The sequence below is a fragment of the Nuphar pumila genome, chromosome 1 (genome assembly GCF_984573655.1).
Source record: "Nuphar pumila chromosome 1, dmNupPumi1.hap1.1, whole genome shotgun sequence".
NCBI lineage: Eukaryota > Viridiplantae > Streptophyta > Magnoliopsida > Nymphaeales > Nymphaeaceae > Nuphar > Nuphar pumila.
In genome coordinates this window covers 172679262-172706540 of record NC_143249.1, presented here as the reverse complement: position 1 = coordinate 172706540, position 27279 = coordinate 172679262, and the positions used below count along the sequence as shown (strand labels likewise).

The following is a 27279-nucleotide window of genomic DNA, read 5'->3' as shown; positions in this document are numbered from 1 at the left end:
TCGTGCCTCGTCTAGAGTGATTTACCGGCTCCCTGTATTATTGGCATCCCTTGCTTTCATCCATCCTGAATTCGGTTTCTGAAAAATCAGAGTGGTTGCTGTTACTTTTTGTTTTTTGTAGGTAATTATCAGAGAGGGAAGGATGGGTAAGAGAGGGAAGAAGCCGAAGAAGAGCATGGGAAAGAAGGGAGACACCAATCTTAAGAGAGTTGAAAGCTTTGGAGAGGATGATATGGATGATGAAATCGATGCCTGTAGGTTCTCTTTTCTTTCCATATTGAATGTTGGGTGAAGACCTTTTGCTTGCTTACCTGTCTTTACTGCTACCGTTCTTCCCATGGATGTCAACCCATCTAAAATTTTCAGATTGGAGCTTTTTTGGGTTTCTAGCATGTCAAGTATAGATGTTTTTGTACGTACTAACATGACAGCTGAATTCTATATCGCGAACGACTAGCTTGCTTTTTCATATATGAAGTTGTTAAACTATTCTTTTTCTGTTGAGGCTAAATAATTCGATATGCAAATGCCTGTGCTCGATTTTTATAATGTGGGGTTTAGCCAAAACAAGCAATTATTGTTCCTCAACTTGTTTGCTTCATTTGGAAAATAGTGCCCAATAAATCATATCCTCCTTCGTGGTGGCGATTAGTGCATTTTTTTTTAGTTTCTTTGAAAGGCAGAAGTAGGGATTGAGTGTCTGAGCAAAGTTACACAAACTTACCAATGGGGGCTCCGCTTGTTTGGTAGGCGGTGCACATCACCATGTGTTGGGAAGTTGCAAGTTCAAAACCCAATGGTATGTTGTGTAACTGGTGGGGGTCTGCCTAACCCCAGCTTGCCTATCAAAAAAAAAAGTTACACAAACTTGGTGCATGCTTGTGTGCACATTCGCTATGATGTGGTTACGCTAATAGAAAGCTAATTGTGTGTGAATTTACAGTTCATAAGCAGCGTGACATGATTCCTCTCGATGTTGATGGTGATGCTGGTACGTCCACATGTTCAAATTTCTCTTTGTTATTCCGTGGGCTCATTTGTTGTTCATTCAATACTTACCACCAAATTGGTTCAGCCTCCGACCTATTCTTTTTCTTTTTAGAATAAGGACGTATGAGAAACCGATAAATTTTGTAAATTGAGTTTTTTCTGTGAATCTTTTTTTGGTGACAGGTGCTTCGGATGAAGATCTTGAGCAACCAGTCTTTGATGTGGAGGTCAGCACTCAGCAGTCATTTCTTATTCTCTTAGCACAATCTTTTCTTAAGTAAATTTTCTAAAAATTCTTCACTTATCTCACTCAACTCCAGTCAAATGAAGAACCAGCGTCAGAATTCATCAGTTTCTGTCAAATACATTCAATGAGGGAGCTAATTTTTTTTCCTTTGTGCAGGTTGATGATGATGATGAAGAGGAGGACGACGATTCTGAACTCTCTGGCCTTGCAGCCAAAAGTATGGGAAAACATACTCTGCTTTATCCTATGCTTTTGGTGAACAATCTCTACAAATGTTTTATGAACAAGGACTCTACCTTTTTTTTGCCTATTCCTTTTCAGTTACTTGTTAGATTCTTTTCATGTATTTTAATGCCAGGGAAATCTATATTATGCTTATGTCAATTGAATTTTCCTATAGTTGTAAGGCAGAAGAAATATTTACGTGAAAAGATGGGAGGAGTTGAGGATGAGATGGATGATGAAGAAGATGAAGTGGATGAAGAAAAGGATGCTGGGTGGGGTCAAAGTAAGCACATGTACTATAGTGCTGACAATATTCATGAGGTAGTGCATTTCTTTGGTAATTGTGTGATGATACTTGGTCCTTATCTCTAAATTGGTGCTACATTAGATGTAAATTTTGATTATTCCTCAAACTTATGAATCGTGTTTCTGTTTCCTTATTATTGTTTAAACATCTAAAAGAATCAATCAAGCGATGATGAGTCAGCCATGGAAGAAGAAGCAGAGGTGATAAAGTTGCAGAAAGAAAGAGCAAAATCACTTCAGATGGAAGACTTTGGCCTTGATGACGATGAACACGAGATGCATGTGAGCTTTTCTGCTGGTGAACCAAAGACAGCATTGGGTCAAGGAAAAATGTCAAAGGAACTGGTTGGTATGGTTGAAGCTACTGAAGATGGCACTGAGATTTATAAGGTGAAAAAAAATATTAATTCGTTATCAAAAGAGGAGCAGATGGAAGTCGTATATAGGTGAGAGATTTTCTTATGATCAGTGTAGATCCCGCACCAACAGTTAACACTTCTTTTCTTTTTTCAGTCATACTAATTCTTCTACCTTATTATCTTTTCTTTGTTGTTAAGTTCTCTTTATTCACTTCCAGTAAGCTTGAATTGGTGTTCTGTCTTTGGTCTGTTCTCATGCAAATTTGGAATAGGGATTACCGTCCCCAACAAGTCAGGTGTGTGTTTATCTTTCGAGGCATCAAACAAGTAGTCTGTCACTTAGAGTTGAGGAAAGTCCAGAATATATACAACAACAACAACAACAACAACAACAACAACAACAACAACTACGCCTTCATCCCAAAACAATTGGGGTCGGCGATATGAACCAACAAGGAAAATCATTCTGGGTCTTCTACATGAATCCTTCTCCTCCAATCATTTCTATCCAATGCCATGTCCTCGGTGAGGTTCAAAGCCTTCATATCCTTTCCTATCATCTCCATCCAGTCTTCCTAGGCCTACCCCGACCTCTTTTAACTAATATATTTTCCCATTTCTCCATTCTTCTAACTGGGGCATCATTAGGCCTTCGCCGAATATGTCCAAACCACCGTAAACGATTCTCTCTCATCTTATTTTCAATGGGTGCAACGCCTACCTTTTTACATATCTCCTTGTTCTGAATCTTATCTTTTATTGTATTTCCACACATCCATCTAAGCATACGCATCTCAGCTACACTCATTTTTTGAATATGATGTCTCTTGGCAGCCCAACATTCTGTACCATATAGTAAAACAGGCCTAATAGTCGTCCTATAAAACTTTCCCTTCAACCGCAATGACATTCTACGATCGCACAACACCCCAGCTGCACTTTTCCATTTCATCCACCCAACCATTATCCTATGATTTACATCTCCATCAATTTCTCCATACTTTTGAATGATAGATCCCAAATATTTGAAACAATCATCCACCAGTATTTCTTGCTCACCAAGCTTCACTACACTCCCATCACTACTTCGTTGCTTACTAAACCGACATTCCATATATTCTGTCTTACTCATACTCAACTTAAAACCTCTTGCTTCCAATGTCTGTCTCCATAATTCTAGCTTAGCATTAACCCCAACTCTAGACTCATCAATCAAAACAATATCATCATCCAACAACATACACCACGACACATTTTCTTGAATTGATCTCGTAAGCTCATCCATCACTATAACAAATAGGAAAGGGCTTAAAGCAGATCCTAGATGCAACCCAACCGTTATAGGAAAATTGGTTGTCACCCCTCCACAAGTGCGGACATTGGTTACTACTCCTTCATACATATCCTTAATTATACTAATGTACTTGAGAGAAACACCTTTCTTTATCATTGTCCACCAGAGAACGTTCCTAGGTACTCTATCGTATGCCTTTTCCAAATCAATAAAAACCATATGCAAATCTTTGTTCCTCTCTCTATTTCTCTCAATAAGTTGTCTAAGAAGATGTATAGCTTCCATAGTTGATCTTTCAGGCATAAAACCAAATTGATTCTCCGATATCATGACAACCTTCCTCAACCTAGACTCAATCACCCTCTCCCAAAGTTTCATAGTATGACTCTTGAGTTTTATACTACGATAGTTTGTGCAATCTTGTATATCACCCTTATTCTTATATAGAGGCACCAAAATACTTTTCCTTCACTCATTAGGCATCTTATTTGTCCGCCAAATCCTGTTAAAAAGATTTGTCAACCATTCTAAACCTTTCTCTCCCAAACATTTCCAAGCCTCGATAGGTATACATCTGGGCCAACTGCCCTTCTTGATTTCATTTTCTTCAAAGCCTCTGCAATTTCTTTCTTTTGAATCTTGCGCATGAAGTCATGATTCATCTCATGAAAAGAAATGGACAAGTCTCCAAGATCCTGAGCATGACTTCCATTAAATAGCTTATCAAAATAATCTTTCTATCTCTCCTTAATCTCCTCATCTTTGACTAAAACCCTTTGTGTTTAATCTTTGATACATCTAATCATACCCAGATCCCTCGATTTCCTATCTCTCATCTTTGCAAGCCTATAAATATCCTTCTCGCCCTCTTTGGTATCCAACTTGTCATAAACCTCCTTATATACCTTATCCCTCGCGTTTCGAACTACTTTTTTTATCTTCCTTCTTTGCTATCATATACTTCTCCAAATTCTCATTATCACGACTCTTACTTAGATTTCTATAACAGTCTCTTTTAACCTTAATAGCTAATTTGACATCCTCGTTCCACCATGATGTATCCTTACCTAGCGGTGCACCGCCTTTAGACTCACCCAATACCTCCTTAGCCACCTTTCTCATGCCACCCGCTATCTTATTCAACATTGATTCTAAATCCTCCTCGAGACACCAATCAACTTCCTTAACTATCTGCTCTACAAACATTCTTTGTTTAGCTCCTTTTAGTGCCCACTACTTAATTCTAGGATCTATCCTATGTCTATCTCTTTTGCGGCATTGTCTAATTCTAAGATTTAAAATTAAGACTCTATGTTGTGTAGCTACACTTTCTCCCGGTATAACCTTACAATCGATGCAACAACCACTATCTCTCTTTCTAAGTAGGAAAAAATCTATCTGACTCGTATTAACCCCACTTTTAAATGTTACTAGGTGAGACTCCCTCTTCCTAAACCAAGTGTTTGCTAAGATCATATCATAGGACAAACCAAAATCTAAAATCCTTTCTCCACTTTCGTTTCTTTCTCCTATACCATAGCCTCCATGGATACTCTTAAATCCATCCCTACTAATGCCTACATGTCCATTAAGGTCACCGCCGATGAAAAGCTTTTCACCATAAGATATCCCTTGTACTACTTCATCTAAATCTTCCCAAAATTGACGCTTAATGGAATCATCTAAACCTACTTGAGGTGCATAAACACTAATAATATTAATAATATTAATAATATCCATACCTAATACTAATTTAATAAGTAAAATCCTATCACCCTTCCTACGGACCTCAACTACATTATCTATTAACTCACGACTCATAACAATCCCTACTCCATTCCTATTTCTATTTATTCCTGTATACCAAATCTTATATCCCCGAGGTTCTATCACTTTTGCCTTCTCACCTACCCATTTGGTCTCTTGTAGACATAAAATATCAATCTTTCTCCTACACATAACATTTACTAACTCTACCAACTTACCAGTTAAAGACCCTATGTTCCAAATGGCTAACCTAATTTTATGGTCTTGGACAAACTTCTTTACCCCCACCCGTCCAACAAAGTGAGGGAACCCTTGCCTATTTGACACCACACCCGGGCGCCGGTGTGATGCGTTGCTTCCGGGTGATGACCTAGCAACCCTTGCCTATTTATCACTGCCTCCGGGCCTATAGAGTACAGCGCGTCGCTCAGTAGGGAACGCCCCAACGAAATTCTCATATTGGTTCATATACATAGGGTATGACTAAGTTTTTATGCTGGCTGTCACTGGCCTACCGCAACCCTCCTCCAGAATATATATATATATATATATATAATGCGCTCGTTCTGCCCCATTTTCTCATTCTTCCCCGTTAGGCCCCTTCAAAAATTGTAGTTTTGGTATCTTTTCTCACATCTAACACCATAGATGTGATCTATAGGTTTTGTTTAGTGGGGACCGGCTTTTGGATCTTCTGGTGATCCAAAATCAATGGCTATGAAGGCATACATTTTTCCCGGCTCATAAAAATACATTTTTTCATCGAAAAAACATGATCCAAGAGTCAGGTTCTCACTAAATCGAGCATGCTAAACACATCTAACGGTTTAGATCTATCATAAAACACTTCAAACTATGGGGCCTAACGTGGCAGAATGAGAAAAGAGGGCCTAATATGTTCAATTCTCTCTCTCTCTCTCTATATATATATATATATGTATATATATAGGTGGACTATGTGCATTTTTTCCATCTTAGAATACTTTTTATTTTTACTACACATCTTGTTTAAGTGAATGCAAATAATCTAAACATATGAAAAAAATGCTGCTATAATAAATGAGCACTCCACCAATATAATTCCCACGGATACCATGTCACTGGTATTTATACTTATCCTGTAAGCAATGGCGACTCTTATTTCTTACTGTTTCATATGGCCTCAGAACTAAGGGTGATGCTTTATATTGTAAATTTTCAATTGTCTATATGTTTTTTTTTTCTCCTTTTCCCACTAATTTGCATATGCATCCCAAAATTTCCTGGTTTGCCATGGTTGTTCTGTTCTTGAACCAAACTGATAAGGGTAAGGTTTCTCCAGCTGATGTAAGTGTTCTGCTTCATCAATCAATGCTGTTGTAGATACCACAAGCTCAATCAAATCATTGTTGTATTCCTCATTAGCTCAGTCTACGTTAGGCTGCATATCTCTTGGCATCTGCTTCTCTTTTATCCATTTTGGTCAACTCAATCATAAAGTCTCTTTGAATGAGTTTTTGTATAAACCCTGTGCAAGTTATGAGTCAATCTTGATGGCTAAAACTAGCATAGTAGGAAATGGACCATCATAGTTTTACTTATATGTGCACATCATGCACACATTTAATGTTGTTCCAATGATCATATTAAGCTATTCAGTGATTGAATTTATTAACCATCAATATTTGTGGGGTTTGTGGAAGAGAGGGGAGGGAGGGAATGGGGGGGAAGAGGAGAAAAAAGTATCCCTTCTTTTTGTAGTTCTTGCAAATGTGCAAGTTGTGTGAGAGAGAGTCAATGAAGAAAAAGCAGGAAATAAAAAACAAAACCTTTTCTCATCATATCTAGTAAAACCAGTGAGTGCAGAGGGGAACATGTTTTATTGTCAATGGAGAGATTGTACATCTACAACTGAAAGAGAAGGCAGTTAATGTTGCATGTAATTAGTTGTCACATAAATGGGTGCCTTGTATAGAAGCCTTATGTAGGAAGCAATCAGAAATTTTATATGCTTGTAGATCTGCATTCTTTATAAATGAGTGTCATTGTGTAGAAAACCTTACATAGGAAACTATGTTGAATCATTATGTGAGCGACCCCATGGAGCGGAGATAGAACTTTTGATGATGATGATAATGATGCTAAATCATTATGTTAAGAACCTTAGTTGTTCGGAATAATATTCAAAGTGCCTGTGTAGATCAAATTAGTACATACATTCTGGTTTATTTTAAAATTCATTGCATGAAACTTATAACAAATAAAGTACACAATGTTTTGAAATTATTGAAAAACTGTGCTATTAGATTTGAAAGTATGAACTATATATAATATTGTGGTTAAATTCAATTGAGCTTTCTGATTAACTTAGTCAAATGGCTAACCTCCAATCGTTATCACATATTGTTATGCTGGCTTCCTATATCACAAGAATTCTCCCTTCACTTGATTTTGTATGTCATGAGATAGTGAACTGGCAAAATTTTATCATGTGAATTGATAACAGAAAGTCTTCTGAAAAAAAAAAACTAGAAAGAATAGTATTCTGCACTCATTCATGGGGCTCTCTTTCTCCATGTGTGTGCGCGTGTGCGTTGTCTGTGCATGTGCGTGTGTGTGTGTGTGTGTGTGTGTGTGTGTGTGTGTGTGTGTGTGTGTGTGTGCGTGGGTTCTTGTGGATGTGTGTGTGGTTCCCTTTTGAATATTTTGCTTGTCATGCTAATTTTGCAGTGCTGCTCCAGAACTGGTTGGATTGCTTTCAGAATTGAATGATGCCCTTGACCAGCTTGATGGGGACGTGAATCCTCCTTATTTAAAGGTAGCCACTTGTTGCAACTTGAAGGGAAAGCGGATCAGACTACTATTTTGTCATTGGTTTATGAATGTTATGGAACTGTACCTCAAGTACCTGAATTAATGGCCTATCCTGATCATTTCACTTTCCTCTCCTCTTTATTTATAAAGGTGAAAGGAAAATATAGTACAGCTAATGGTGGAATGCATTATTTGGAGGTGAAGCATCTCCTTCTGCTTAATTATTGCCAAGTCATTGTCTTTTATCTTCTTCTAAAGTCCGAAGGGCATCTTGTTAGTGACCATCCAGTCCTTGCTCGGCTTTTGGAGCTTAAAAGCTTGTTAGACAAGGTATGCATCTCTTCTTTTTTCCATTTTTTCCCACAATAAAGACTGTTCTATCCCTCGATCAGATTTTATTTAGGATCCTAGGTCTATTTACTTCCAAAATGTGCACAGTAATGTGGAGACATGAAAACCTGGTCATGTGATATCTGCTTACAGCTGAATGAGATTTGCCCAACGATTCATTGTGATAATGTGGAAATAGTGCGCAATGATGGTGGACTTGATCAGCAAGATAAAACAGATAAAGTTGGCTCCACTTTGGAACTTAAAAACAGAAGAATAAATTATGAGAACAGTGACAGTCTGCCTAAATCATGTGAAACTAAGGTATTTATGTTGCTGTTCACATTTTCTTGTTGATAACGTCAAAAGAGGTAATCTAAACATCAGTAGAAAAACTGTAGGTTCATGAATCAAATGAAGATATTGTATTGGATTTGTCGAAGTCCTCACACATGAATTATGAACACGAAAAGGTCAGTTCAGAATCTTGAATTTCTTGAAAGTATACAAATATGGCACTCTTTTTTGTATAGATACTCAGATGCAGGATACTATGTGAAAATTTGTCTTTTCTTACTTGACAGACTGTTTCATTGGGTCAAGAAAGCATGGAAATGCTCAAAATAAGAGCAAGCCTCGAAGAAAAACTGAAGCAGAAGGGCATATATTACTCAGTGATGCCTGAAAGAAAGCCAAAAAAGGTTCCACAGACATCAAAGGGGTAAAACTTTGATCTGTTTTCATTTGCTGAATCTATATTTTCAGTTTTTATTTCCATTCCTTTTATGTTGGAGCTTTATAACACCTGGTGAAAATTGATCAGAAAAGATGAAATTGTGGATGATTTTGTTGATGAGGATGGAGTAAAGAATGTACCCACTAAACAAACAAGTGACAAACATATGATGAAATTATCTCAACTTGTGACTATGGCAGGGAAGGCAGCTAAGAAGCCCAAGGTACCGTATTACAAAAACTTGCTTGAATGCAACTTATAGTCAGATTACATGTCAAGTTCAGAATTTCTTTCTATCTATCAAATGAACTCCCTGATTCCATCCATTTGTGCAATGACATCTGATACACTGGAAAACTTCAATCTTATGTGGAGTCTCTCTCTCTCTGTGAAATTCAGAAAGGAGTTTCTTTGGTCGAGTATTTTGAAATATTTGAAATTTTCATTTTTTTGTTTTCATTTTAAATAATATGTTCTTTTGTGGGTCTTTAGGTGATGCTGATTTGTTTAGATGGATTTGAACGTTAGAAATGTAATTATGTTTTAATTGCTTAGTTTGTTTATGAATTTATGTGTTTATTTAGCTTTAAATGTTTAGCTTCATAAATTGTGTTGAAAATGTACTTTCTATTGATTTTAAAATTTATTATAAATTTCTTATTTGTTTTTTCTGTTTTTTGGTCTCAACGAGGCTGACTAGTCCTGCCTGGGCTCCGACTAGCACTTTTGACTACTTAGGTGGTCCCTTTATACTTTTCTTCTAGTGCAACTTATGTGGTTTGGTTGTAGTTGATTTCTGGTGATGCTGACTTACCAATGAGGGAAGATATTGGAGAAAGGCGAAGAAAGCATGATCTTCAATCTCTAGGGAAACCCCAATCCAAATTATTAGAAGATGATGGTAATGCATCAGACTTTGAAGATAAATTTTATAAAGAGGTGAAACAGAGTCGAGCTGCGAAGATTGCTGCCAAGGCAGAGATGTACACTCGGTATGTGCTCTTCTTCATGTTATTGACATAATATTAAAGATCCCGTGGTATTGAATGATTTTTTTTTTCATGTGCATTCAAAATGGACATCTTTGTGCAGGAATACCACAATCAAGTCTTCACCAGAGAGGGAAACCAATGGAAAAAGACAGATTACATATCAGGTCATTTATTTGCATAATATTTTTATAGGTTTCCTTTTAGATTTCTATAAGAATACAATCATGGGATCAGGTAACAAACTCGTGAATCAACTCGTGACTTGGCCAAGTTGCCTCATATCAGACCCTAAACGAGTAAAAAAAACCAGTTTGATTTGGTTAGGAGCTAAACTGGGCAGAGTCTTGTGTGAGTTCCGAGAATGCCAACCATGGAAGGGACTTTCATAAGATATCTATAGTTGACCTGCCTTCACTGAAGCCAACTCGATGAGGTTGGTCTCAAGTCAGAGTGGTCATGAGAAGATTGTTTGAGTCTCTTGGGTCTTTATGTTCTGGGTATATAAAAGTGGAATTATCTTGTTCTTGTAATAGATGGAGACAAACAAAGGGTTAACCCGTAAAAGAAAGAAACTTACCAAGATCCCAAGAAAAAAATACAAGGTGAGTATGACCATGCTAGGTTTCTTTTTCCTCTTGCAGTCATAATTGTTAAATTGGCTGCTTGCTCATAAATTTCTGATGGTACAGTTAAAGCACCAAAAAGCGGTTGTGCACCGAAAAGGACAGATCCGTGATCTCAGGCATTCGAGTGGTCCATATGGAGGGGAAGATGCTGGAATAAGTACAAGGATCAGTCACAGCATCAGATTCCGAAATTAGAGCTTTAAGCTGGTAATGCGATTTGATTTGATGGGCAGCTATTTTGGATCTTTTTTCTTGGGAAATATGAGTGCTAAGATGATTCTCAATGCAAAATTAAAGAGAAAGTTCTTATGTGTTCTAATGATGTTTTCTTCTTCTTGATTTAATTTTGCAGTTCTTAGAAAAGAACTCACAGGGCAATTTTGGGTTGTAATCTTAACTTAGTTTTGGAGTAGCTATGATGAGCCATTTTATTGCTACTCTTTGTATGACCATCTAAATGAGCCATTTTATTGTTACTCTTTATATGACCATCTAAGTCTCCGTCGTTTAGCTTGTCCACCCAGCAAAATTCAACTATAATCTCCATTCTTTCTTTTTTTTAAAGGCAAGCGGGGTTAGGCGGACCCCTACCAGAACAACAGCCGCCCCATGTGGCAGAGGGATTCGATCCTGGGTCTTCAGCTTGACACAGGACCCCACTTACCACATGGGATACTACCTCGGTGGTTATAATCTCCATTCTTACTGCGACCTAAGTCTGAGAATTGTCACTTCTGCAGTCCAGTGTAAATTTTTTTCCATTGATGAAATATTGGGAATAAATTGGAGATGGATGTGCGCCAGACGGTGTTAATATTGGACTCAAGTCATTGATGGGATCAACTGATGGTTTAACTGGTCTTCAAGAGATGCACCAATTGTATTGGTGACTTGAATTCACCCCTCAAGATGTTCACACTTTAACTTGAATTGGCTCTTACGCGAATCTCCATAAGTTCGTACAAGAATTTTGCTTTGGCTGAACCTTTACAATCTCCCTTTGACTAGATTCTTATTCTATGACCATTTGACATAACAGGAGGAACAAAGTAAAAAAAAAAAAGAGATCATATTACAGTGCCATCCTTGATTGTTGAATTCTTCAGGATGATTGTAATCCCAGATCTAATATAAAATCCTTCTGAAGATCTATCTGCCTCTTGAATTCCCTTCATCCACACCAAAACAGCAATTGTGGATCAGCACATGAAATTGGAAAGGTTAGACGAGAAAAGAGATCACTTTAAAAAATTTCTATCACATTTTGGTGCCACTCTTTTTTATCTGGCAGTGGTACCAGCAAGGATGAATGTCATACCATAGCTACCAAGAAACAAAATGGATACAAGAGAAAACGGGGAAGCAAGTGTTAAAAAGTAAAAAATATTACTTTTTAATATGAAAACATAAAAAAAATAGGCAGAAGCAAGTGGGAATTGACAAGAAGCGAGTGGGAAATGTTAAGAAAGCAAGGAATTGATTTGGAAAGCATGGGGGAAGTGAGCCTCCCATTAAGGGGAAGCGTGTTTCTCATATTTATTCCCAAAGCTTCCCCTCATTTCAGGAAAGTGAAGTGTTTCCCGTTTCTGTAGCATGCTCCAGGGAAACAAGCTTCCCCTTGTTGCAAGAAGCTTCAGATAGCTATGTGTAATACACATCAGGCCAGAATATTTTTGTGATCTGGGCCATCATAAACTTTGAAAATTAGTTGTTGAGATTTTTAGGTGGACAGTTTAGACAGCTCATTTAGGCCTCATAAATATTCTCTCTCTCTCTCTCTCTCTCACACACACACACACATCTTTTTTTATAGTTTTACAGTACAAAGTTGAGAAAGCAAACCTCAGAGTTTGAAATCGTAACATTCTTCCCAATTCTGGCATTTTTATCGATTATGCAGTTTCTGCAAAAGCATTTGTAAATTAATGTTCTCTTTTTGGATCAATAACATGCTTGAACTCAGGGTTCTCCGAGTCTTCTACCTGATTTTTGTGTTCTCTCCTATTCCAATAGGAACTCTTCCTTCAGCCAACAATGATGTTATTTCAGCATCAGTTTCGTAGTAATCAGCACCGAGCATCACAGTATCCTGCATGTTATTTCCTGTTTTATTGTATTTATGGTTTTTGAAAAAACGAGTCCTACTACTGAATAAATAAAATCTGATGGAGGACCTATTGTAGGCACTTGTGCTTAGCCGATGCATAAAAGTCACAAGCGACCAACTTGTGCTCTCTGACAAACCGACTTGCTAGAGAATCAAAAAATGCATGGGGAACTCAGAGCTTTCAAGCTGAACAGTAATTATGAATGAACCTTCAAATGCACGTCGTGATTTATCCGGGATCGTATGCCAATGACTGAGTGTTCTACAAGGCAGTGATCTAGGAAACTCCCATGGGATACAATTGAATCAACAATCTGCAACAGGTTCACAGATTCAGCATGAATAACAAACGCAGAACATGTAACGTTCTTAAGGAACAAATAAGAAATAATAAATTGGTGAAATTTCCTGTAGAATGAATATTTCAACTTAGTCCTGATAAAGGAGAACTGATCAAGATTCATGTCAAGCTGAATATTGCAAATTTGTGTGATAAATAAGAAAATGAAAAGGCCTAGAATATGAGTTGCTGTGGCAGGTTTACAAGTAAATAAATATGATTGCATCATCTACAAGGATTAACTGCTGCAATTCAAAAAGAACTTAAAAGAATTGTTCATACTGATCTACATGGAAAATGTGGTAGGTCACTTTGCTTCCTATTGAAGTATGTAGAATGGAAAAATAAAACTGACCTTGCAATTATCAACTTTCGTTGGTGGTAAGTTTCTAGGCGAGGTGTACATTGGCTTCTGTGCATCGTAGAAACTGAAAGCTGGGGGCTGTAAGGAACATAGAAAAATGAGTTGTGACGAGACATAATTACCAAAAAATATACTGCAAAAGATGGGATCAGTGTATTTCTCCGTGTGCCTAATTGGGTTTTAGTTGAAAATTAGGAGGGAAGAGGGGCTGGGTAGTTTGGTGAATGGTGACCATTCATGGGAAGAGCTGCTATGGTACTTCAAAATTTGTTAGGGGCAAAGAAACATTGTGAATTCATTAACATGCAATGCTTATAGTCAATGTTAACAACTTCACCACCTTTTTTTGCTTTGGATAATCCAAAATTAAAACCCCCCATCACTGACCGCACATTGGCTGGCCTCCAGCTGGTAAAACCCTTGAGGTCTCCCCTTCCCACCGGGAAGTACACCCAGCTTCAACCTTGCGGCAAGTGTTGCCACCCATGGGTTTTGAACTTGTGACATCCTGTCAAGTTAGTGGCATTCACAAGTCGCCCCCACCAGATGAGTGGAGCCCTTGTGGGCAAGTTCACCACTTTTTTCCCCTAGAAGCTATGTCACAGGGGTGCGGGTGCAGGGGTGTGGCACTTTCAAAAAACTTGGGTGCGGGGGTGCGGCAATATATATATATATATATATATATATATATATATATATATATATATATATATATATATATATATATATATATATATATATATACAAAAGTTGGACATAAATGACCCTGAGTGCGGTCAACGCACCCAGGGTCAGGTTGACCGCACCGGGTGCCGCACCCGCATGCGCACCCGCATCGTGTCGACGCAGGTGAGGCACCCAGTTGGCCAAGTCCCTATGACATAGCCTAGAAGTATTAAACTCCGTGTGTGTGTGCATGTGTGTGTGTGTGTGTGTGTGTGTGTGTTTTGCCCCCATTAAAGGTAGGGATGGGCAACGTGCCAGGATTTTTAACTCTTCCAGCCTGAATTGGGATACAACCAGGCTCATTTAATAAATAGGCCAACACAGGCTGGACTATCGGCTGATGCAGGCAAGCCTGGCACACACACACACACACACACACACACACACACACACACACACACACACACACACATATATATATATATATATATATATATATATATATAAGGATCCATTTTAAGTTAGTTGGGTTGAAGTCAGAATACTAGACCACAATGGTTACTTTTTTGAGCTCAAAGGATGGAGGGGGTAGCTACTTATAAGCATGGGGTGGGCTTCTCCTTTCCTCACTTTTAGATATGAGACTAAACTTTTGTTGTGTAAACTCTTCTTCACATGTGAGAGAAGAGAAAGATTAGCATTAATGCACTACATATGAGAGAAAAAATCTACACATAAAAAGGAGAGGGAGATAGCATCGATCCATTAAATGTGAATGAAACATAGCCCTCAGCCTCTCAAAATAGTTTCACAATGTCCATTTCAAGAGGGAGAAAGGCCTTGCATTAGTGGCATAGGGGCCTTTGTTGTTGCAGCTTGATGAATATTGATATTCCTTTGATTTACTCCTATTATTTCCAGTTTTTTAGATAATTCAATATATAGTTTTATTAGATTATATGTATTTGTTTTATGACGAAGTTCCCTGCTGAAGCAGGTAAACTCTGGGTGAGGTCACCAACACCCAAGCCCTTACGAAGCCCACCAGTGAAAGGCACCTGCACACCTGCTGGTAGATCTTTCTTGCATATTCTTTCTTGGATTTGCACCAGGATGCCTCCATCTCTAAAATGGAGGGCTCTACAAATGAATTGGGTCTGTGCTCAACCCATTACCTAGCTGACCCAATACCAGGCCCAAGTCCAATGGAACCATTGCCGCCTTGCCCAATAAGCCCCACGGGCCAACAGGGGGACGTAGGTGGAGCTTTTGGCAATGGGCCGACCCCGAACTGGGCTTGTCCAGGCCCGGCCCGTTGCCCACCCCTAATTATCAAACCAAGAATTGCCCCCTCTTAATGCTTATTCATATAGCATCCTGATTTGTCAAACAAAGAATTTAGGTTTAGACATTCATAGCAATGCCTCATGTCCCATAAGAAGTGAATGCAATTATTATGAACTCCACTGAAATGGTTTACCTCTCCAGTTATGTGATGTGCAACATTACCAAAAATAAGATAGTGGAAGCCTCGGCATGAATGCAGAAAAATGGATTGAGTTCACTTGAGAGGATGCACTACTTACATGTGCAGTAAGTGCAAGATTTGCCTCAAAGAAGGACTTGATTGTTCCAATGTCTTCCCAATAATCATTAAATAGATAAGCCTGAAAAATCATAATGAATAATGTATCATTACTAGGCATGTGAAATATACTTGGTAACACCACTTTATTTCCTTCAGGTTTGTCAAGGTGAACATATAGTCTTCACCACAATAGTTTGCAGCTGATAAATCTCATGTACAAGTCATCAAATATAATGAATTTTTTTAATGTCTTCCAATTTCATTTGGTTTAAAATTAAGCATGCAATCAAAATTTATGCACATCAACAATCTGAATGTAACGTAAAACAAGAACTCCATTTCTAAATGTTGGATGGTACCAGGGATGTGGATTTGGGGTCACAGGTTGCCACATGGGTAAAGGCCTCTTGCTTGGGCTGGATCATTTAAAATTTTAAACTAAAGAGATCCCACTCTGCTAGGGTACACTGGGTAATGGGTCATCTGTGAAACCCCGTGCAGAGAGTGCAGTAAATATTATTGAATATAATTTTTTAAAACTGGTCCATTGCTTTAAAGAAGTAAATCTTACTCATGAAAGTAAACAGTTGCTTCTATTCTGAACCAATCTTCAATTTCAGTGGATGTTATGAAATCAAACCAACAAATATTATGCATGCATGAGTTCTCCTGGACAAACTTTATTATTTGTCTAATATTTTCTACTATTAGTGTGCATTATTTATTTTGGTCCATTCTTGATGCTTTGCAACATATTTGTTTTGAATGTCTGCTTTTCTGGATGAAGGTGAAATTCTGAGGGTAGACATTCAAAGGAAACAATATAACTTGTATTAGAAGATTAAATGTGCTTTAAATGGCAACATGTTGATCTGACTATGTTGGATGGCATCATTTGATCTAATCAAGTGTATTGACTTGTGTTCTAACTCATAATCAATTCAATGATTAGATCTGATCATGGTATATGGTCAGAGATATATTGTAAGCTGATTGCATGATTGCATCTGATGTCACAAACAGCTGAGAATTTATCCAAAAGTGATTCCACTGAGGATAGTCTTCTTCATCCTTCAAGAGAATCTTTCAAAGCAGCAATCCAACTTCACTTATTGGACAAATCTCCAATAGGTCAACCATCTGGATGGAATGAGATCATCTTACATAAAAGATCCTCCAAGCAGAAAAAAGTCTTGCTCAGAATTCCTGAACGAGACAATACTAATCACCCCATTGCTGGTTTGCCATGAACAGAATAATACCTGCACATGAGATTCCCTTGGTGGCAGCCAGAGATCTTAAATAGGAGCTCCTCAATTCCACAAGGATAAAGCAAAAGCTTCATCCGGTTGCCACTAAACCTTCTTAAACATCTCACAGAAAGCATGCCAAACATATTTTTAATTCTAGGCAGGCTATACCTGTCACCATTATGAACTATTTTATTCCTATGATACCACAACTTCTAAATTACTATGAAAACACATGTTCCAGCAACACTCAAGCCACAGCAACCGATGCTTAGAAGCGACCACTTCAGAAATCATATTTGCTAACTAGAGATCTTTTCTTATCAAATTTCTTGGCTTAAATTGCCATAATTCTCTGCACAATTCACCCTTTGACAAAGAGATCCTAAATAACTTTTATATCTAACTATATCCCGACGTTTTTGGTAAAATGATCCTGGAAATCCATCTAGTCCAAGGCCCTTATCTCCATTTGCTTGAAGCACAGCAGCAACCTTCTATCACTCTTCTTCTCCAACTCTTAAAAGCATCAGTAATTCATTCATTGTGTATCCACTTGAAAGCCTTGATCAAACTCCAAGTAATATAATCCCAAACTGTTCTGAAATTTCACGAATGTGTTAAAAATTTAAAATCCACTTCAGAAGGAATCAATCCATTTCAAATGGAGAAGGGCATACATAATTCCTTCTTTTGTTTTTATTGCATTAATCTGAACTGCCAAACATCCTTCTTAATACTAAGAGAACAGTTTTTGGTACAAAATATGCTTAAGGATGATGACATATTCAAATAAATTGACAGGATGGTTAGAAAGAAAATGTCAACAAATTTATTTTGATATTCTATAGGAGTTATTTTACAAAACAATGATAATGCATATCTGAAATTTCTATCCTGATTCCTGCATCAGGGATTGTGTTTCTTATTTGGATAGAAGGAAGAAGAAAGTAACCAGTAATTTTGCATGAGAAAAGTGAACAAACCATCAAAAATTAAGTCTATAAATCATAGTTTCATGCATTAAGTGTATAATCAGATCAGGATTTAAGTATGCGGAATCATGTTTTGTTATTAAAAAAATCAAAAAATCAAAAAATCAAGGGGATTCTGTTTCTTCTATATGGTGTTGCAGAACCCTTGCAAAAATAGTTATAGTTCAATTTGTCTCCAGATTAGTTAAAGAAATTGTGAAAGGGGAAAATTTGTTAATGATAACCAAGCAGGGATACTAAAGCATTGCATCAATGTCTTTTCTACATGATAATACAAACCTTAATGTAAAACTCTCTTGCCGATGCAGGTATTATTTCTGATCCAAAGTCGTTTGCAGTGGGAAAACGCCATCTGAGCCCAACAATGATGTATACTTAATCCTCCTGTTTTAACATTGATAGCTAGATTTTGTTCCGAAGGAATACAAGCAGATCTTTATGACTTTGAGAAACCAAAAATTGGATTGTGCACACTGTTGAGTGAAAATTGCAAATGAAAGAACTTTCTACATGTAAAAGAAATCCATCTTAAAGAAGAAAATGGCAAATGAGTCAGTGAGCAAAAGCGATGTGCTTGTCTGCAAAAATAACAAAACATATTCAGTGCCAAAATTGGAACTTAGAGAGAGAGAGAGATCCCTAGTAACCAAAATGAGGAACTTAGCACACTAGGAAATGAAAATAACCTTAATAGCTTGACTCCTTGATGTAAACAAGGAGTTATTATTAGTAAAATATTTGGCATGCTGACCTTCAAAGACTTTGGGTTACGTTGGTAGTATCCATGGCATAAGCCACAAGCAATGGTGGAGACAAAGTGTTTTGATAGGTTATAGATAAGGAAAGCTCTATCTGTATGCGTGAACAGTATATATCTGTAGATAGAAAGTTTGGATTCGTGCAGGATAATCTTGCAATAGAGAAAAAGATGTATAATTGTATATTCCTTGTCAATTTGAGCTTATGTATTTGGATGCAGATGCAGATCAGGCATAGAAATAGCATTTGGTTGTAGCTGGTGATGAAAATTTCCAATTTAAGTGGTATTTATGGGATAGAGGTTAGTTCTAGATACATGCTTAACTTGCAGTCTACATGTCTAGTGGACAATCATGTTGATGAACAGTGACAACTGTTCTTCTCTATAGGAAGATGAGGAAATTTCAGATTCCTGTTGTTCATCAAGTGAAGAATTGAGAACCCTAGAGGGGTTTTCCAGGATGATAGTTTAATTGCAGAATCTGACATCTATGAAAAGCTTGACTTTTGAAGTTGATCATTTAGAGGCAAAGGATTCCTTTAAATTGAGTTTTTATGCCATGAAAAACTGGAGGGCACATGTACACTACTGAATGTCACGTTTACCTTGTATCAAGAACTGTTTTCAAAATCAGACCATTATGTATTTTTCAATTTCCATTCACATAATGGAGGAAATTTTACAGATGTGGGGTATGGCTTAATAAGGTACTTCATCTCTTCTTCAACATAGATCTTCAACTGAGGGAAGCAATTTGCTTAGCAATCATTGTACAAAAAATGATCTTTTTACTTCTGGATGAGGGAACGGTGAGCCATATCAAAAGTAAAGCTTCCCTAGTTTTAAAGATGTAAGGAGTAACATACATTTCTAGATTTCATCTAAATGAAGTTATCAAACTTTTACAATTTTCAATGTGAGAAGCTCATGACACTGGTTTCAAAGTAGAGATCATGATCTGGATGAAGACCATTATACTTTCAAAATAAGAATTAATTGTTGATTTACTCCATCCAGTATAACCTTCAGCAAGGTTCAGCCACATGCTGATACTTCCTACTTACCAATATGCTCATCCCATTATAAGATGGACTAGTTGAAAGTTGGATGTCTGTTTCCTTAGTAATACCACATAGTATCAATAAAATTACTCTGGCAAGAAGCATTATGGGCACAAAACATTTCATGCTTTCTATCCACTCAGCTATTATGATATTGGAGATCACATCTTAGCCTAAAGATTTAAGAATTATATACATAATCTAAGAGGTAAATCATTCTGTCCATTGTTTGCATTGAGCTGCTTGCACAAACCAATCTTACCACAATCTTACCTCAAAAGATTTAGAAGTATCTCTTTTTTAAAGACATAGATTCCCATGGAAGCAATGTAAGTTTTCTTCCTGGCCTCTTCTCGTGGCAAACCCAAAACTGTAGTATCCACCTCCTGAAAATCATGGGATTGATATTGGAGTGTAGCCAATTTTCCATGTAATACTTTATGTATAAGGTCTGAATCCAGCCCAGTTCAACACAGATGTCTGGTGTAGAAGGATTTATTAGATTTGATGATTACCATTGCCTTCAAATCGTCTCCTTTAGGCTTTTCACTGAATGCGACTACTCTTCCTTTGTTATCAATCTTCATTAAGCCAAAATCAGATGCACGACTGCAAACATAAACAGTTTGTTTCTGGTGAATAAATTGAAAGATAGATTGTTCTAGTATGTGGAATACGAAAAGAAGACAATTTTTATGCAAATACGGATAAATGCATGAAACTTTCATACACACATATGACAGGATTAAGGAAACATGACACACATAGAGAATGTTATGCATTTTCCCATTCAGGATGGCCAAACTCACTATTGACTAGTTGACTTACAGTTTTGCACTGCAGAAAGTAACTGATCCATTTTGAAGTTAACTGCTACTCAATCTCTTCTTTATGCATGTGGGCAGAGAGATGTAAGGTTCCTTGCTTATTCAGTTATTCTTATATCATTTTGTAAAGTTAAGACCTGAATCAAACCGTTGAAAGCTCATTATATAGTTGAAAATCTTGTATAGATGATACTTTTGTCTAGTGTATCAAAATGTAGTATCCTATAGATGGCTACTTGTAAGATAGTCATGTTGTCTATAGATTGATACACGTGGATCAAGTCACAAAGCCAAGTTAATTGTGCATTTTTCTTTAGTGATGTGTGCTCAGACACATGAATATGATACCCTAGTCTGGCGAATCAATATACCATGGGATACTAATTTGCCAAAAAGTTGATCTATGCGGATCAAGTCTAAAGAAAAATATTGTTTTTCCATCTAAGGGAATGGATGTTTGAACCAGAGTTACCAGAAGCTTCTTAGATAGGTGGGAAGCCCGCTTTCCGGAAACTTGCTTTGGAAGCGCGATACTCCTCTCGCTTCCAAAACTTGATGAGAATTTCGATTCTCCCACACTTTTTCTATGCTTTCCACACACTTCATCTATTCTTCTTATATGTTCTCTCACTCTACTTTTCATGTTTTTTATGTGTTTCCTCTCATGCTTTTCACTCACTTCCATATGCTTTGTAAATTGGCAGTCATCATTTTTAGATTTTGCTAAAAATTTAATTATTACACTAAAAAATCATGAAATTTAAGAATAGTCGCTTTTATTTTAGTTTTTATTTGTGTTCAATTTTGATTCCAATTAAATTCTTATATTGTTTCTTTTATTCCTCGCTTCCCGCTTCCTATACATTTTAAAATGCATCGCTTCTCGCTTCCGCTTCCCATATCGTTTCCCGCTTCCGGTTCCTAGTCTGACAACCTTGGTTTGAACATTTATTTATATGCTTGTTTATCTGATCCCTGCATGGTGGACGCATTTATATCGCATAACCAGAGTTTCTAGAATGTACATAATGTAAATTTAATCAGGCACCAAATAACTAGTGTCCATATAAAAAAGAATAAATACAAATAATCTGAAAGATCCAAACCTCTGGTAAGCATTAACCTATCTCAAGGATATCTCATGGCTATGAAGTTTTTTTTTTTGCTGGGGAATTTATAAAGTTTGTAATCTACCTGTCATCCATAGGTAGACATGAAATTGTAATATCAGCACCACTCTGCCGATGTTTCTGTGGATAAAGTGAAAACTTACAAGAATTATACTTCTATTTTGCAAGTTATCAAATATCATTTTTATGCAGGTATCCATTAAACTCTTTTCATGCTTCATCTTACCTGAACAAATTCCATATAATCCATGCGGTAAAGATGATCTCCAGAGAGAATGAGTACATCCTCAATTTCCTTACCTTTAGCATCCTACAGAAAGAATAGCAACATAAATTGAAGCTGCTTGGCAAAGAATGTTCAAAATGTTGCAGGGAAATAAATATGAACTTTAGGGAAATTTTTCTTCAGCTAGATCATTCACCAGAGGAGAGAAGCTGCAGGAGTGAATGTGTACATGATGAAAAGCAGATGACAAACATATCTCAGATCAAATAGACAGGACTGTATACAACATACACTGCCATTCGTTAACAAATTAGTCATTACTAACAATGAGTGCACTTGTGAGCTTACATCTCTTAATGAAATAGCATGGAGACTGAGACACAGAAAAAGAATTAAATAAAAAATATTTTTATCGAATATGCATTAGAAAATGTGCTACAAACAATGGGGCTTTTGCCCCTTGTATGTAGGCACATCAAACTAGCCCTTAGGGAGAGCTCCCTAAAAGCTAGCTAGTTCTAAACTTCTAATGGCTAGCTGCACTAGCCTAATTACAAAATGCCCTTAGAAATGCAAAATAAATACACAAAAAAAATACAAATACAAAAATAAAAATAAATAAACTATGCTATGTACAATGAAACTAGCCTAAGTATGTACAAGGTGTGTACAACAAAATATATATTCACCAGACTCTCAAACCCTACTTATGTACATTCTATTATAAGAACATCCTGACAATGTATATCTTCTTCTAACATTGATACCTTAAACTAGTAAGGGCCTCAATTAAGCAGGAAATCAAACTCCATGAAATTAGTAGCCTTCTATCTTGCAGGTTAAGACAAATGTTAGGAATATCCAGAATGTTTTACTGTTATCTACACTTTAAAGTTCTTGAAATTCTCCAAAATCTAACAGATGATTGGATTTTCAAGTTCTTGTTACATTATAATTACTTTTAGTTGATCAACAATCATGGCCTTTTTCTTTCAACCTCCAGGTTAACACTAGGATCCAGAAAATAATTGTGCTCATCCATTGTCTACATAAGGCAATTATCACAACACCACATCAGGTGCTGGACTGCAATAACATTGCACATCATTGTTCTCTTGCATCTGGCTTTTGTTTTACTTTCTTTTTTTTCCCAGATGCCCCTGCAGGAAAAATAACTTATGAGCTTTCTGGTACACTGATTGCCACTTTACATTGAAGAGGTTTATATAGCATGCCACAGGGATTGGCTGATGCAATTTGTAGCATTCCTTGATCAAAGTAACCAACTAAAACTTGGTTCCTACAGAAACACTTTGAGCGTGATGGTTAAGAACTTGAAAATCCCTCTGAGGTCGATTATCATTATCATGCATCTAGTGCTATTAAATATGCAATCTAGTCACACAGTTTTAAGATGTATTTGATTGTTGTATATAATAAAAAGAATGTGAGCAATATTCCATTCCATCCAAAAGAAAACTGATTATTCCTTTACATTCTATCTGTTCATTCAGTTAGTATTGAGCTGTTTTCATTTTCAGGGATTATTATTATGCGTCAGCATAGCATATTGTTGCAAGAAAATGGTGGATTTTTTCATTGAAAGAATGCAAGCTTTTCTTTTAGCCTATATTGTTCATGATGTGTGAAGATATCGGGTTTTGGTCAATAAATCCATGCACCTCAAATTAGTATTAGATGGATTAGCTTCTCATCTTCTTCCTATTGGCTCTTCTTCTTGTTTGTATCCTTGAAGGTTTTCAGATTCTTTTTCCTGATTTTCTTTTAAAGTGTTTTCAGTTTGTTTTACTAACCCAGTTAACTCAATGTGTGTGGTTTATGCTCAATCTAGGTTCTTTATATTATACTTTTCTTTTCGTATTCAATATCCTCCATTTTACATAGTATCCTCATTACATGTATTTCTTTTGTGTTGCCTTACAGTTCAATCATGACAAGATGAGGATATGAGCATTGCGTGCAGTCTCTCTTTCTCTCTCTCTCTCTCTCTCTCCGTCTCTTTTCTTTTAGCATTAACATCTTAATACTGATCAATTTGCTGGACTAGTAAGAAAAGATACAAAATTACAGGTGCTAGTTTCATATTTATTGTGAAGGGTAATTCAAATACGAGACTTTATACCTCAAAAAGCCAGTGAAACTGGCGTACAGCATCTGCGGTCCCCTGAAACCACTTCATGCCTGCCTCTCCAGGGGTTTGAGTAGCTGCCAATACCTTGTAGCATGAAACAAACTCTTTTGTTAGTGAATTTCGGGTGGAATAAGATATCTGGACTATAAGAATCACCTTATCCTAACCAAGGAATCTCCAGTTTGGATCCCAGAAGTGGCTATTACCCCAAGCTTGGGTACCAACCAGCAAAAAGAAAAGGCTTGCTTGTCTACAAGGTAAGGTTAAAGCAAAATTGCTGCAATTTTATCTTGCTAACTGTCAAGTTGTGTACTTTGTATAGTGCCTGTCCCCTTGACCATGCACACAAGGTTGAACCAAAATGTTTTCAGAATCAGTTTACTCTCTGAATCTGAATTGGTGATTACATCTTCATGTTTGTGAATAGGCACCCTAGAACTGCACATGATTACACTCAGGAGATTGATCTGTTCTCTGTCCTAGCTGCACTTGTTATTAATTGTCAGTATGAAGGTGTTTGCAAATGACAATTGAAGTGGAGCTATTAATAAGCGGTCAGGCAGATAATTGAGGACCCTATAAGTAGTCACTTGGAGGGATTTCATGATTAAGAGAATGGAAAACATGAACTTTGCTTGGTAACCAAATTAATGAGGCGTCAGCCGAGGGATGCGGGAATATTAGTTGGAGAAAAAATGGTAGGTAAGAAAGAAAAAATGTTGAACAATTTACCTCGACAAATCCATCTCCAAAATTGACACCATTGCCAAAGTTGTAAGCGCGGCCGAGATGCCTATTGAGTGAAGCAGAGTTGAATTGCGTGAGAATGTAAACCTTGTTGATTCCACTGTTTATGCAGTTGCTCATTGGCACATCGATAAGCCTGTAGGCACCTCCTATAGGAACCTGCAGCCAGCATTGTCATAACATAATATATCCCATTTTATCCATCATACTCAATTCTATATTCCCCTCTCAAAAAAGAAAAAAATATATATTCCATATCTTCATACAATGGATAGTACCACAGAAAGGTTTAACATAATTTTTTCCACCATACTCTCATCTGTTGGGTGCATATACTGCTGAATCAATCCAGTCTGCCAATTTTATTTAAGATTTAAAATTTTAGACCCTTTGAAATTCATTTTAAAAAATAACAAAAATAAAATAAGAACTTATAATTCATTAACATTGGTTATTTTGATTGTTTTTCGTAGACAAGTAAAAACAATAGTGAAAACTAGAATGAACAGCCAGCCAAGTAGCAACATTAAGAAGTACATTTTCTTCCCTAATCTCATAATTGAATTTTATTTTGGTTTGCAAGAAATCTGGATTCAATCCCATAGAGATGATAAATCCTTATCCAAAATTTTGAAATCCAATCAGAGATCAGTATGAAACAACTAATGTCTAACTTCTTAAGTTGGCAAACAGGCCGAGATAATTTTTTATTTGGAGAGAGAGAGGGGGGGGGGGGGGGATTACAGCAGGCTTTGCTCTTCTATTGGTGAGTGGAAAGAGTCGAGTTCCAGCTCCTCCTCCAAGAATGACAGCCACCACTGTGCGTGGATTCCTCTTTTTCATGTCCAAGTCCCTCAGCTGCAACAAGCACACACGCACACATGCACAACAAGCCTGTCAGCCGTCTGGTGACGCTCGCCTCACCATGCAAATGCTGTTGCCAGCCGCATAATTAGCAGGAAACAAAATGGACAGTATAAGCGGGGAAGCGAGTGTTAAAAAGTATACGAAGGGAAAGCAAGCTATCATGCAAAAACAAAAACAAAAACAAAAATATACATAAAAAGCAATAGGAAGCACGAATAAAATTAAATAATAAATACAAGCATAAAATGATATAAAATCAACATGCAAAGCTTATTATAAAAAAATAATATGAAAATAATAGAAAGTGATGAGAAAACAAATGGAAAGTGATAAGAAGGGAAACCAACGAGGGCACCGCGTGGTTGATAAGAGCTGTCATTGCACGTCTCCCTGTGGTGGGACATTGCAGGTTCAAAACCCCAATGGTAAGTTGAATAATAACTGGTGGGGCGTCTACCTAAACCTAACCCCTTGCCTTTGAAAAAGCAAGTGATAAGTAAAAAGGGAATCGAGTTTCTCATATTTCCAAGCCAGGTTTCTCATATTTTGGAAACGAAAACTTTCCCTCATTTCAGAGAAAGGAAGAGTTTTTCACTTCCAAAACAAGCTTCTCCATGTAGCAAGAAGCTTCGGGCAAATATGGCCAACCATTTCATTTACACATTAATCACGACTGGTAGCATGGCGTTTTACCAACGAAACCAGTCGAGCTTGAAGATTGAACTAGGTGGGTCTGGCACCAGGTTTTGAGTTCCTCGGGTCGGGGTTGGATTGAGCTAAGCACTTTTGTTTTTCAACCACGCTGCCCAGCACCAGCAGCATTCTTCTCCAGCTAAAGCGGGCAAAGGCCTTCTTAATTTCTATATGTACCCTGTCATTAGTAGGATCTAACTAAACCTGGTTCACGTCCATAGCTCTTGGATCCAATGGGATACCAATCCACAGATAGCATTGGTAGTCATGTGGTTGACTTTTGTGTCCTTTGTGAGGAGTGAGTCAACTCTAAAAGCACTATTATTACGAGAAACATGTACATGAGATCCGATCTACTCTCATCCCTACCTGTGTGCTTAGCATTGAGAATTGTCCTACAGGAAGAGGTCACTGCACGTACACGCACACATGAGACGGGCGCGCGCCCGTACCGGCGCAGAGTGGGCTTACCTGAGTGTCGGCCGTAATAGTTGGAGTGTTGAGGGAGGTGCAGAGCACGGTCAATTGCCGCGGCCGGTGGATGGGTTTAGCCTTAGGAGGCATGCACAGGCTCACTGATTTAGCCATCAAATCGCAGTCCCGGCCTGCCAAACCGGAGCCTTTATCGGCAGCAAAGGGACTACTGACATGGCCATACACCCAGGAGGAGGCCATCTCTGCTTCGGTTTGCTGTGCAGGAGGAGGAAAACCAGCAGGTAAGGCAACAGAAAAGAATTAGATGCACGATGGCATCGCTGCTCCAGCAGCACTTTCAGTATAGAGAGAGAGAGAGAGTTTCAGTAGAGAGAGAGAGAGAGAGAGAGAGAGAGACTCAACTTTA

General features: G+C 37.4%; 2 protein-coding genes across 4 annotated transcripts; one reads left to right on the top strand and one right to left on the bottom strand.

Moving 5' to 3' along the window:
- Positions 1 to 24035, top strand: LOC149851294 (protein THALLO-like). Of its 3 annotated transcripts, XM_089999878.1 has the most exons (17): positions 1 to 254; positions 944 to 991; positions 1174 to 1217; positions 1394 to 1454; positions 1638 to 1783; positions 1925 to 2214; positions 7898 to 7985; positions 8132 to 8311; positions 8465 to 8635; positions 8713 to 8784; positions 8896 to 9032; positions 9135 to 9270; positions 9837 to 10039; positions 10140 to 10203; positions 10573 to 10641; positions 10729 to 10872; positions 23924 to 24035. In XM_089999878.1, exons 1-16 carry the CDS (start codon positions 143 to 145, stop codon positions 10858 to 10860), a joined length of 1953 nt encoding a protein of 650 aa, XP_089856004.1. In that variant the 5' UTR covers positions 1 to 142; the 3' UTR covers positions 10861 to 10872; positions 23924 to 24035. The 3 variants fall into 3 exon arrangements, with proteins under 3 accessions (XP_089856004.1, XP_089855994.1, XP_089855988.1); XM_089999868.1 differs by lacking the exon at positions 23924 to 24035 and having other exon boundaries at positions 10729 to 11153; XM_089999862.1 differs by lacking the exons at positions 10573 to 10641; positions 10729 to 10872; positions 23924 to 24035 and having other exon boundaries at positions 10140 to 10530.
- Positions 11585 to 27279, bottom strand: LOC149851293 (glucose-1-phosphate adenylyltransferase large subunit 3, chloroplastic/amyloplastic-like). The gene is made up of 15 exons (XM_089999891.1): positions 26910 to 27279; positions 25623 to 25736; positions 24864 to 25037; positions 24123 to 24215; positions 21980 to 22063; positions 21818 to 21873; positions 20312 to 20405; positions 20070 to 20182; positions 18255 to 18327; positions 15729 to 15809; positions 13468 to 13554; positions 12982 to 13086; positions 12648 to 12754; positions 12508 to 12568; positions 11585 to 11834 (listed from the first exon to the last, which is right to left on the bottom strand). The coding sequence occupies exons 1-15, from the start codon at positions 27111 to 27113 to the stop codon at positions 11733 to 11735; spliced, it is 1548 nt and encodes a 515-aa protein (XP_089856017.1). The 5' UTR covers positions 27114 to 27279; the 3' UTR covers positions 11585 to 11732.